General features: G+C 40.5%; 1 protein-coding gene across 1 annotated transcript in view; it reads right to left on the bottom strand.

Annotated features, from left to right (window-relative positions):
- TBCD (tubulin folding cofactor D) overlaps positions 1–11386 on the bottom strand; it is a 118328-nt gene extending 106942 nt beyond the window's left edge. Inside the window, exons 1-7 of the mRNA XM_081895015.1 lie at positions 11157–11386; positions 7857–7907; positions 6629–6726; positions 4499–4600; positions 3074–3220; positions 2042–2097; positions 209–341 (exon numbers count right to left, since the gene is read on the bottom strand). Coding sequence (XP_081751141.1) covers positions 209–341; positions 2042–2097; positions 3074–3220; positions 4499–4600; positions 6629–6726; positions 7857–7907; positions 11157–11349 — 780 coding nt within the window. The 5' untranslated portion in view covers positions 11350–11386. The remainder of the gene's footprint in view (positions 1–208; positions 342–2041; positions 2098–3073; positions 3221–4498; positions 4601–6628; positions 6727–7856; positions 7908–11156) is intronic.
- Between the last annotated feature and the right edge of the window lie 1488 nt (positions 11387–12874).

Genomic DNA, 12874 nt, shown 5'->3' with positions numbered 1-12874 from the left:
TCACTCTCTGCTATGCAACTATTAATAGCAGAGAATTTTTGTTTCATATTGCATCTGGCAACCACATACTGTTCTTAAATAATGATAAATGTTTCCAAAGCTTAAGGGATGGGAAGGTAATTGAATGCCATCTACTGGATTTCTGCCAACAAGAGCATTTAGAGGGAAAATATTTCAGATTATCTTTGAAAGAAATAGCATTGTTTACCAGGGCTTGAAGCATGCCATCCATTACAATAGTTCCCTCCATAGTCTGAAAGGAGGATTTAGATAACATTGAAAGGGTCCAGTCCAGGAAGTCTGCCATTCTTTTTTGTTTGACATCAGGGCGGGTAATAAACCTGTTGCAGAAAAAAAAGAAACATTGCAAGTTACCTATTCACAGCAGTTCAGTTGGTAACTCATTTTTCCTGTTAGACAAACTGGTTTTTTTGTTCCTAAAGGCAACTGGCCAATGGATGCTTTCCAACATATTTTGGATGGGAACATTCCAACTGTCAGCAATATAACCCTGTCTTTTTCTAAAGAAGCTTATAACCCAACAATTTATACTGTCACTGTTAACAGCCAAATTGTCTTAAAATTAGAGTTGGACACTTTATTTACATAAAGGGAATAATTTGTTGTGTGTTTTGCCTTACTACTATCTGAAAAGCTAGAAGCAAATCAGGAGACAGAGTGAATACTTAGCCACTAAGGAAAACTGCAAATAACCAGAAAGGTAGCAGAACAATCTTAGGAGCAGAAGACAGCTTCTATTCTTCTTACATGCTAATATTAGCAGAAAACAACAGTATTAGTTTCCACCATTCTTATCAAGAAAGGTATATGTCCCCACTTCTTTTTTTACCAAAAACAGAACTGGAATGACAAGTGCTTTATAGCGATATTTTTTAAACAAACAAACAACAAAGATATATACCAACATGCACTGCTGTCAAAAGGTTCATCTGTCACTATGTACCATTGACCAATCCAAAATAAAATGTTAGTCAGTTCGCTTAGAATTCCCACTAGATGTCACTAGAAATCTACATGTAGGTACTTTACTCCAATGCTCTGAGGCCAGTTTCATAATACAATGCATTTTCTGTGCCGCCTGAAAAGCCTTTTGCTACAGGCGATATTCCATAACCACATTCTTACAATAGAGCCAATGATAATATTGTTAATTCTAAACTTCCAAACAATTTTGCCACCATAAAACCAGCATTACAAAGTGTGATAGGCGCCAGACATTGCCAGAAGGATATCTTTTTAATTTTTACCATGGATTTCACAAGTCCATTTGACAAATAGGTGCTGGGCAGGAGGAGGGAGGGGATCTCATCACTGAATTCAATGGGAGGTTTTGTACAAATGTTGGGGGAGTATTTAAAAGTGGTGGAAGATATCTGGATATGCTTGCACACCATTAACATAAGGAAACCCTCATTTCACTTATAAATTGTTGCATCACTTCATAAGATTATACTGTGAAAAAGAGATTGCTTCCTTAAAGTCAGCACCTATGGCAGAAATATTGCAACTCTCCATTTATTCCAGACAGGGAAAAGAAGAAGGCAATTCTCAATGACCCAGGATGCGAAGAGGCTTCAGTTTAGATGTGTAATTTTGTTCCCCACAAACTGCAAATTTAGGTGGCTGAGTGCTGATAGTGTCCTTGTTTGGGTTCCAGCCAAAAGAAACAAGAGGAAAGTATTAGCAGGTTCAAGTGATGCTCAGCTGAACAAAACGTTTTTCAAAATAACACAAAAAGGAGACACACACACACACATGGCCCAGTGTGAACAGCTCAGTGGTTTCAAGGAACCAATGAGCGTTGAGTGTCCATTGAAAAAGAGAAATGGAAAGTTTGGTGGGAAGCTAGCTTCAACTGAACTGCTTGAGCGTATTACAGCTTATATGTCGTGGGATGAGAGCATGGCTAGCTAGAACCCTGAACAGGAGTCCTCCCATTAGGCAGTGAGGATATTCTTGTACATACACCAACAGTAATGAGACAGTACATTTTCTGTCAATATCAGCTTAAGTGACTTACTTTGAGACCAAAACTGCAGCTGAATCTCGAGCTTTGTCACTTACAATCAAATAGGACTAAAAACAAAAACAAAATTGAGTTAGAGGAGTTTGCAACATTAAAACCAAATGTGCACAATGTTTGTATGCAAACACTTCACCTAAGTATCTATGCAAGTCAGAACGAGGAGAAACTACAGAAGGGATATAAAAGTATGGACTTCATACAGAGAGTTAACTGAAGTGCAAATGGTTGGAACTTCAAAGTGCAGTATAGGGCTGTTGGAAGCCCTTTTGCAAACACCCTCAGTTTCATCTTATTCAAAGTGAAAATTAAATACTGGTATATTTAATAAATATAATAAATTCACAATAAATATAATATATTCACAAGAATTCAAGTTTACAGATGAATAAGATTCCAACTACACATTTTCTTAATATAAACAACATTATGAGGAATTTATACTGTATTTTTATATTGGGGTATTTTTGGAAAGTATCTTGTTTTGTCTAAAATATATTTTTATATATTATGTTCTGATAAGTTTAAACTCTTCCAGTACAGATAAAAGATTATTGTTCTTGATTAAACATCTATATAAAAGCACTGTGCTGAAGGTGCACTGCTCTACAAATGGGCAGCTCACAGGATCCGTACCAGCTACAAAGGAAGTTAAGCAAGGTTGTATCCTAGCTCCTGCACTGTTTAATTTATTTGTAAATGATATGTTATGTATTTTTGTGTTTTTATATTCTAAACTGCCCTGTGATCCTCAGTTGAAGGGCACTGTAGAAATGTAATAAATAAATAAATAATACAAGTTATTGTTTTACCATTTGACAGATGAGATATTCAAATTAAGAAACAGTGACTTGCCAAACAACATACAACATCATGGCAAATATAAACCTTTAAATGAGGTTTCCCACACCCAAGTCCAAGACTAAAGCTAGTACCCCAGAACAACCCCGAACAACCGTAAAGGCTTATTAATATTACAAAAGACATTCTGCTTTCTACAGATTGCTGAACAGATCCAGAAATACTTGCTTTTGCCACTTTGAGAATGCGATCCATTGTTGGCACTCGAGGGCATCCTTCTTGGGAAGAGATGTTTCCATCCAGCCGTGCCAAATCGAACGGGATCAGGCATGTTACAGACAACCACAACAAGAGCATGTAGCGTGTCTCCCAGGTCTAACGAAACACAGAAAAAAAATATTTATCATGAAAGTCGTTTTTAAAAATAGTTTGTGCCCCCAGAAAGTTTGCAGCACACACTTGTGAAAACCATCTCCATATGCAAAATGTAGACCACTATTACAAAAAATAGGAAAGATGTAGGAATGAAATAGGACCTCCAAGATTTAGTTTTAATTGACTATGGAAGGACAGTTACACAAATTTAAATGGAACATGGTTCAGCTAGAATACTTTATTCACACACAAGCCATGAACCCTGCCAAACAAATCATGGCTCCTGAAGACATAGATTGAATGCTCCAGAAGTAGTTTGCTCATTCCCATATCTTTTTATCAAGATAACAGCTTGAAATTTTCAAAGTGCAGTTCCCTGGACCTTTAAAAAATAAGTGAGAATGCAATTGCCTCCTTAGAATACAAGGTAAGCAACAACTTTTGCTAAAAGGGTACATAAAGCATGCAGATATGACAACAGTTTCAAAACAGTGTGAGTGAAAGCACACCTGTGAACCTACAAAGCTGTCTTTTAGCAAAACAGACCACTGCCCCCCTCCTTCCATTTAGTGTAAACCACATGGACTGGCAGCAATTCGCCCAAGGTTTCAGATGGGGTTCCTTCCAAGCCTTACCTGAAAGCGCTAGGAGCTGAAACTAGGAGCTTCTGCATACAATGTATGAGCTCCACTACTAAGCTATGGCCCCATCCAGCACACATGCAATCATATTTGCACATGTTCCACATGAAACGGGCAATGTGCTAGTCCAACTCAGAGTAGACCCACTGAAATGCATGGATCTAAGTCAGGTTTATTACTTTCAGTTGTTCTCTCCCGAGTAGGATTAACATTTGATACAAGCACTGTAAATTTTAATAGCATTCCCCTATCAGTCTCTTTCATTTACATACAGAGGTTTTGGTGAGGGGTGGGGGTGGGTGAAATGGCAGTCTTCTGCACGCCTGATGTCAGTGGGGAAAGTGGAAAGGAGAAGGATCACAAAAAGTTGAAAAGCCTGCCTTGTGCAACCCTTCTCACACTGCCCCTCTGATGTGGGGCTTTGGGCAGGTGAGCGGGACAACCCGCTTGTCAGTCATGTAGCATCCTAATTACCTCATGTAATTCAAAGTTAGCCTATGAGGTGGGGAGAAAAAGCTTCCCCGTTCCTGGTCTAATGAGTTGTGGTGGTGGGGAGAGGGGGGTTGCTGGGAGAGATGCAGGCAGAATTAGAGGTGGGGTTGGTGAGCAACACAAGCAGGGGCAGACATGAACTCACCTCATGGTCTTTAGGATTCTGAGATTCCAGCATATCCAAGACAGGTTGGACATCAACTACTTCATGAGGAAACATGCGAAGGAAAGTTTTATACCCTCGTACCTAGCAAAAAAAAGAGTTTCTTAAGTAAATAATTCATTTCGTTATAGTACTATAAAAATGAGGTTGTGCAGTATTCCCCCCTCCCCCCCCCAAAAAAAACCCCTGAGGTACCAGGTTTAATTTATGGTATACTAGGCCTAGTTTTCACCGAGGTGGTCAACTTGTGTCTAGACAACACCATTTTGGGCTGCGCATAGGGATTCACACAATAGGGTAATCCTCCATGAATCAACATTCCTACAAAAAATTGATATGATATGGAGAAGGCTAGGCTATAACGATTCTTCCTAATATACTAGTTGTCTGTGTAAGCTGGCACCTGCATCCGAAGTGGTGCAAATCAAAGGATTACCACCTCTGTAACAATGAAAACAAAGTAAGAGAATGCTAAGATAACATCAAGGAAGACAAAAGAGATAGCAAATGGTCTGTCCCCCGTCCCCTGGCAAAATCCACCCCCATAATTGATGCCATCAGGCCCCACAGATGCAGGAAGAGTGCAGAGGAAGAGCATCTGTGGCAATGAGACTTGGCAGCAAACCATTCTGGAAAACAGAAACCCATACTAGCGACATTCCCTGTAAAAAGAGATCTTGCATCAAATCCCAAAACGTTTTTTGTATACTCAGAGGCATATAAAGAGTGATTTATGAGCACTTGTGGAAACTGAGAGGGCGTGATGAGATGTGTAGACAACACATGGTATGCTGTCTGGATCACAGCCATTCAGCTTCTAGTATAGCTGCTCTATTATTATTATTAACAATAATAATAATAATAATAGTAATAATAATAATAATTTTTTAGAAGCATGTTCTGTTTCTAGTTCTTCTGTCTCTCATGCCTGCCATTTATGTGCCCCTCAATCAGTAGCTGGTAGATACTGGGATCTCTTTGGCCACTTAAGCTATGTGACTTTAATTTGAGCTTGGTAAAGTATAATACCTAAGTATCACTTTAACAAGGGTAGCAGGAAAAGTCCTCAACAGCAATCAATATCCACATTTTCCTCCGTATGTTTTTCCACCATGAAGCCATGTTCTTAAAAATACCAGCCTGTGATGGTTGCAGCACTTGTACAAGACAAGTAACTCTGCATGTTTCTCTTTGCTGGAACACCAGAAACTGGATTGCAAAACATTCTGGCTTATTTCTGATTGATGGCAGTAGCTCACAATCATTAAGGAATCAGTTTCATTAGGTATTACGGTACCTACCAAGCTCCTACATACCCCCCAAAACTATTTCAGTCATCCTGTTACCATCTCTTCCCTCCCTAACTCCAACCAACACCTTCTCTGTACCACTTTGTTTTCTAAAAGGTAAAAAGGATTGTAGCAATCAAGGACTTGCCATTTAGTTTCTCTCCATCGGAAATCCCAGTGGGTCCCCAACCTAGACTTTTGGAAACCCAGAGCCCTTGAGAATGTATAAACATATGATCAACAAAACATAAAATTATCTGTAATCTCACACTACTTTTTGTTTTGTCAGGCACATAGATCAAGGGGAGGGGGGGAAATCAGAACAATTAGTGGTTAGCATTCTGCCATTACAGCAGAACAAAGATAGTATGACTATTTGATATTAACAAATCAGTCATGCTGTGCTGAGAATTTATAGCAACTGCTTTCATAAAAGAATAGGGAACCATTTTAGGACTATGGCAACCAATGTCCATTCCATTGTTCATTGTCTCATTTCCTTTCTTTTCCTGTTTGCACTTCCCTGTGCCAACAGTCACAAGCTCGTCTTTCTGTATTTCACAGTCTAATACACAAGGCAAAAAACTGGGGAATAACCCATAATTAGAGTCATTTATGCGTATGTAGTATTACAAGCAACAAGCTTGTAAACAATATTCTTATTACCAACATTTGTTCAGAAAACATGAAGTACTGACTTCCCGATAATAAACTGTGAAAGTGGAACCCAAATTATTAACAAATCCAGATTAAACACCAAATATTTCTAGAGCTTACTGAAACATATCCCCTGGGGTGGAGAATCCCATTTCTAACATGTTACCTTTGAAATGATGTAAAGAAATTGAAAGGTCAGATGAATTAAAGAACAGGGAGATGCTTCATCCTGGATAATAAGCAGCAGTGAATTCAACATCGACTCTAGAGGAAACACAGGCAAAATGGTAGAAAATACATTAGTCTGCAAATTTGTTTCATTATTTTTACACATGTCTGAAAAAGGCAATGTCAGAAGACTACTTCAGGAACATATTTGTGAGAAAATGAGTGACATACACATTATAATTGGGGAGCTGCCAAGGGTTCCCCCCCCCCCCTTAGTCCTGGCTCATCTATTTCAAGGGGACTAAGGCACTAGACTTGCCAGAGACTTGATCTGCAGTCATTGGCTCATACTGCTGAATCATTCACTGGAACTTTGTCTCCCTTTTGCAAAGTTATCATAATACAGCCTCCTTTAAATCAAGATAAATACATTTAAGATATCCTTCGGTCTAATAAAATATGGAAGAACGATTCTACAAAATGTAATGGTTAGCTTTTATAAGGCCAGAGGACAGCAAGAAATTACTATAGCTCCCATTAAAGGCAAATATGCTCTTGCTATATTCTGTTGTCTCATTTCAGTTTAAATAAACTAAATTCTTAGTATAGTACTATATGCTAAATATATATTAGCAATGTAGTAATATAGTTTATTTTACTATTACTATATGTCTTACCTGACAGCAGTTCCTTCATTTCAAAGTTCATGTGTCAGCAAGATAAGAACAACTGCAGCACCTCACACTCTCAAACCATTTTGACTAACTATTGCATAACCCAGGAGAGGCACCTGCAAGGTAAGAAATGCAAGGCAGAAAAGGCCTAGAAGAGAGTAATGCACCATTTCTTACTTTGCAGGTGCACTTCCTGAGAAATAAGGAGGTCACCCCAGAGAACTGTAGGCTGCTTTCAATTGCCCAGGAGATATGCATCTTTACAGAAGCTCCCCCAAGATGAACTCTCCTTTTCCAGGACAGCAACCTGTGAGTTGGGAAATAACACAAAACTACCCCAGTCTGCTTCTCACTTTTCAGGGAAGCCTGCTAGATTAAATATGATAAAGCTGCTGGGGGAAGTGTGGTGAAATCCAACACACTCTCACCAAAGAGAATCTGCCCCGCCCCATACTTAAACAAAGCAAAGCTTCTTCACCTGTTGTCCATGCTGACCAGTATTCTAAGATTCTATTCTATCAAAATCTTCAAAAACAGCACAACAAAACTTACCTAAATGTGGATCCAAAAGGTGAGGCTGTTCCTGATAATTGTTCAATATAACTGAAAGATAAAAGCATATCCAGTGGAAAATCTGGAATCAATCTGAGAATGTTGTTTTAAAAGGAAACAGCATTAACATTCCTAGCGTGAAACTACTGTATCTTTAAAAAATAACATGTCAATAGTTATCCTGAGAAGCAAAGGAGTACCATTTGCTTTTTTAAAAGGCAAGTGGAAATATATTATTAAATCAAAGGATTTATGTCCTCTTTTGAATCCCTAAAAAGTCTCTTACCAGGGGAACTGGTAGGCCAGAGCATACTAGACCATTCCACCCCTTATTCCCCTTCCTAAGCTTCCCAACTACCAAGAATTAATTTTGTTCCAACAGGGATCTGGAGTCACTCTCATAATTAGCCAGTGCTATGTCCCCAGAGCAAATGCTCCTCTCATTGGCTCATTAGTCTATACTTCAAGCAGTCTATCAGTCTATACCAGGGAGGGCCTTCTCGGTAGTGGCACCCGCCCTGTGGAACACCCTCCCACCAGATGTCAAAAAGAACAACAACTACCAAATTTTAAAAGATATCTGAAGGCAGCCCTATTTAGGGAAGCTTTTAATGTTTGATGGACTACTGTATTTTAATATTTTGCTGGAAGAGTGGCTGGGGAAACCCAGCCAGATGGGCGGGGTATAAATATTATTATTATTATCATTATTATTATTGTTGTTACTTCTGCTCTCTTATTTCACACTCAGTTGGCAAAGCCTACCGTTCTTATCATTCGTCTTTGTTTCAGGGCATGCAGAAGGTCCCAAGTTCAATCCCCTACATCTCCAGGTAGGGCTGAGAGAGACTCTCTCCCTGAAACCATGGAAAGCTATTGCTTGTCAGTGCAGACAATATTAAGCTAGATGGATCAATAGTCTGACTCACTATATGGCAGTTTCTATTTTCTCCATATATGTTCCATCTTTATATTAGACAAAATTAGTTTTTGTCAACATTTATTATTATTTATGGCATTTCTATCCCTGCCCTCTTTTCTACAGGAGCCCAGTTTGGTAAACATCAAAAAGTTAAAATAATACAGTGGTTCCTCGGTTTATGAACTTAATCCATTCCGGAAGTTCGTTCTTAAACCAAAACCATTCTTAAACTGAGGCGCGCTTTCCCTAATGAGGCCTCCCGCGGCCGGTGCCCTTCCACTGTTCGGATTCCATTCTTAGACCAAGGTAAAGTTCTCAAACCAATACACTATTTCCAGTTTTGCGGAGTTTGTAAACCAAATCATTCTTAAACTGGGCTGTTCTTAAACCATGGTACCACTGCACTATTTAAAATAAAATACCAACATATTCAAAACAATTTCAAAACAATTTAAAAGCCATCTAGAAATTATATACCCTCACAGTTACTAATTTCAAAGTTGCCATGGCCTTCCTTCAGCCACCAAATGCCTGGGTAAATAGAAATGTTTTAAAAATTTTCCTGTAAAGTTCATTCATTCATAATACATACACTTCAATGATGCTACACTAAATCATCACTAGGTGGCAGTCCAAGGCCAACTAAATACTGTACAGTGGTACCTCGGGTTAAGTACTTAATTCGTTCCGGAGGTCCATTCTTAACCTGAAACTGTTCTTAACCTGAGACACCACTTTAGCTAATGGGGCCTCCAGCTGCCGCCACGCCATTGAAGCACGATTTCTGTTCTCATCCTGAAGCAAAGTTCTTAACCCAAGGTAATATTTCTGGGTTAGTGGAGTCTGTAACCTGAAGCGTATGTAACCCGAGGTACCACTGTATTTGAAAAACCCTAATAATCAAAACTGCAGCTTACACCAAAATGCCTAAAAAGATACACTCATTTTCTGACTGTATCCTGTTCTTGATCTATGAATAAATAATAATATTGGTGAAATGCTCTTTTGAACCTTCTAAAGGTGTTATTGGTATAGCAGGGGTGAGGAACTAGACTGAGTCATAGGACTGGATTCAGAAGTGGCCCACTCTCCAAGGTGCCACTTCTGAGACATTGGGGGGGGGGCGAATCCATCCACCTGACAATCACGTGACATCAGGCAACACTAAACTCAGGCTGCAGGAACAGGCTTATCTCCAATACTAGAGCTATTATGTGATTGCTCCTTGAGAGTACAAGGTGGCAGCAGAGGCTTACCTATAACTAAGTGCTTGAATTGGATTTAACAGATCACAGCACCTGACACTGAGTAACTACCAGGTGGATGTGGTTTGTGAATATGGCCCACAAGCCAAAATCAGATAACTAATTAGGCCCACGGGATGGAAGTTCCCCACTACTGTGCTAGAGGATATTCATTTTTTGTATAAATTTAACAACCCCATTTAGCCGCTTTGCTCTAATGTTATTATTGCTTCTCTGTTTTTTATTGCATTTCCACAATGGACTAGTTTGCATGTCACACCATGGTTTAATGTGAACACAGGAGTGTGTGGACAAGGGAACCCAGCCACTTTGCTACTGCGCAATGTTGAGCTAAGCCATCTGAACCTGCATTCATTCTTGGATAAAACCTATGGTGAGAGCTAAACCACTGGTCAAACCATGGCATAGGTCAGCACAGCAACAAAACTGGGTGGGAGAGAAGTGGCTGGGATCTCTTCTCCAAGTGTTTGCACATTTGCACTATGCCATGATTTGGCTCAGGGTGACATGTGAAGCAGGTCAGTAAGTCATTTTAAATGTTCTATTATTCAGTAATGTTGAACTGCCAAATGCAACTGTTGGAGAGTTATAGGAGACAATCATCTGCCATATTCTATAACAGACCACGAGACCAGTCAAAAATGTTTTATTGCAACCATGTCTGTAATCACAAAAGCTTGTATCCCAACTTTCCTTTGTGGTTTTATTTAGAACAAAGCTCAGAGAGAATGGTAACAATGGCATTTTTAGAGAGCAACCAGTCCACTTCAGCAATTTATTTCAGCAATAAAGAGATTAACATTTTGAGAATATTATCAAAACTTGAAAAATTTCAAATAAGCATTACTGTTTGCATATTGTAAATTGCTATTGCTTTCCTATAGTCACCTACAAGGCAATATTGATCAATCTTTTACTCAGAATAAGTTCCATTGTATCCAGTGGAACTTACTCTTTAGTAAGTGTGGAGGATTGTAGGCCTATAGAGTTAATGGATAAGGTGAACAAGAGTTGTCTTAATTCACAATTCAAATGCTTAACCATTACACTTAGTAGGATCTGGTGACAACATCCCAATCATCAGTTGTACATACTAAAAGGAAGAGCTCATACCTTTAAATTTTTCAAGCGCCGTCTCTCTCAATGATAGGTCTCCATGCATTGATCTAAGAGAATTAATCAACTCCTGTATTTCCTGACTCTCTGAAAAGGTCTCAAGTATGTTTCCCTTGGCGATGACATCAGGCTCCAGGCATTTGCTATCCTCTTGCTCAGACCCATCTCCGTTCATCTCATTTAAAACCATCTTCAGCTCGTGAAAAAGTTTCTAGGGAAAGGCACAGCAAACCAGCATTTACCATTACAGTTAAATTCCACAATTAATGTTACAACCCTATACTGAGCTTCCTGAAAGCAAGACCCATTGAATTCAATGGGGAATTCTTCCAAGTAGACTTGTGTACAACTACGCTGCACATTTGCCTTGCATGATGGAGGCAATCCAAGTGCACATAAGAGAACTGCACTTAAGCTCAATTATTTTCAGTGGGCTGAAATCTGTGCTGGCCTGTGTCCGTTCTTTCCCCATAGAAAAATAACAGGACACTGTATAAAAGGGATTTCCTTCCCTTGCTATATACATCTCTTGTTCCACACGCAATTTAACAAGAGCCCGTTCTCCCATCTCTTCCAAATCCTATGCGCTTCCAGAGGATACGTTTCTATCTTGACAGGGATGGAAAGAAGGTTAGTTAAGCTTTTAAAATATAAATAAGGCCTTGATGCAGTATAGCTGTATGCACGCCATGAGGATTGCTCGGGAATGCACTGTTCCTTTGCAAATAAAAATGTATAGCGATTGAAGCTGCGTTCAAGCCCAGCGGGGAAGCTACACCCCTGAACCTGGAATCCTTCCCTTTAACCCCCGACCTATTACCAGGGCTTTTGTTGCCATACTGAAAGAGAGTTAATACTGTGCATTCGTTTTTCAGGGCTGAGGCAGGGCAAAGCACTTCGCACGAACTCAAAAGCATGAGAATTCCGCCTTTTGCCGCCTTAATGGAGCTGCAAGGCTGAGGCTGAGGGCGGTTTTTTAACATTTGCAGCCGAGCCGCGCACCGCCCTCCTTCCCCGGGGCCTGGCGTCCAAGACACCCCCCGGGCGACCTTATCGCGAGAGAGCCTCTTCCCGTTTCCCAAGGCGGCTCGCCATCTCGCCCTGAAGGCCCTGGCCCTACCCTCGCCTCGCCCAGGCTCCTGCGAACCACGGAAAGCCCCGAGCCAAGCTCAGCGCCTCTCCCACAACAGCTCGCCGCTTGCAAGATTTACCTTTCGTCGTTGGCGCCTGCGCTCAGAAGAGGCCTCTCCAGGTACGGCTCCTCGCGCGGGACAGAAGGGCTCGGTGGACGTCCGCGCCTGAGCTGCGAAAAGGGGAGGAGTCCGGCAGCAGAGGGAGGGCGGGCGAGGAAGGGGATTGGCTGGGAAGGAGGAAAGCGCGCGGCTGTGTGCGTTTTCTCTTTCTGTGGCAGGGACGGGATGTAGGTGTGTGTTTTTTTTCTGGTGGAGCTACATCGCGGGAAAGTCTTGCTTTAAACGCCAAGGCAAAGAAGAGCTGCTTGTCCTGGGCTGTGCAGGAGGCGTTTCCTTGGATGCTAGAGCGCTGGTTATAAACCGCGAAATAATAACAATAAGAGTCTGTAAAAAGCATAAAAGGTGCATGAGCCGCCCTGGGAGTTTTTAAAACAGATGTGCAGGATATAAATGTGCCGGATTGGAAGCACTGTTGAGGTGCAGGAAACGAAGACCCCGCAGTAGAACGACATTGTCATTTAT

The sequence above is a fragment of the Podarcis melisellensis genome (genome assembly GCF_964234715.1).
Source record: "Podarcis melisellensis genome assembly, chromosome: 2".
NCBI lineage: Eukaryota > Metazoa > Chordata > Lepidosauria > Squamata > Lacertidae > Podarcis > Podarcis melisellensis.
The sequence above is the reverse complement of the archived record's forward strand: the minus strand, read 5'-3'. Positions and strand labels throughout refer to the sequence as shown.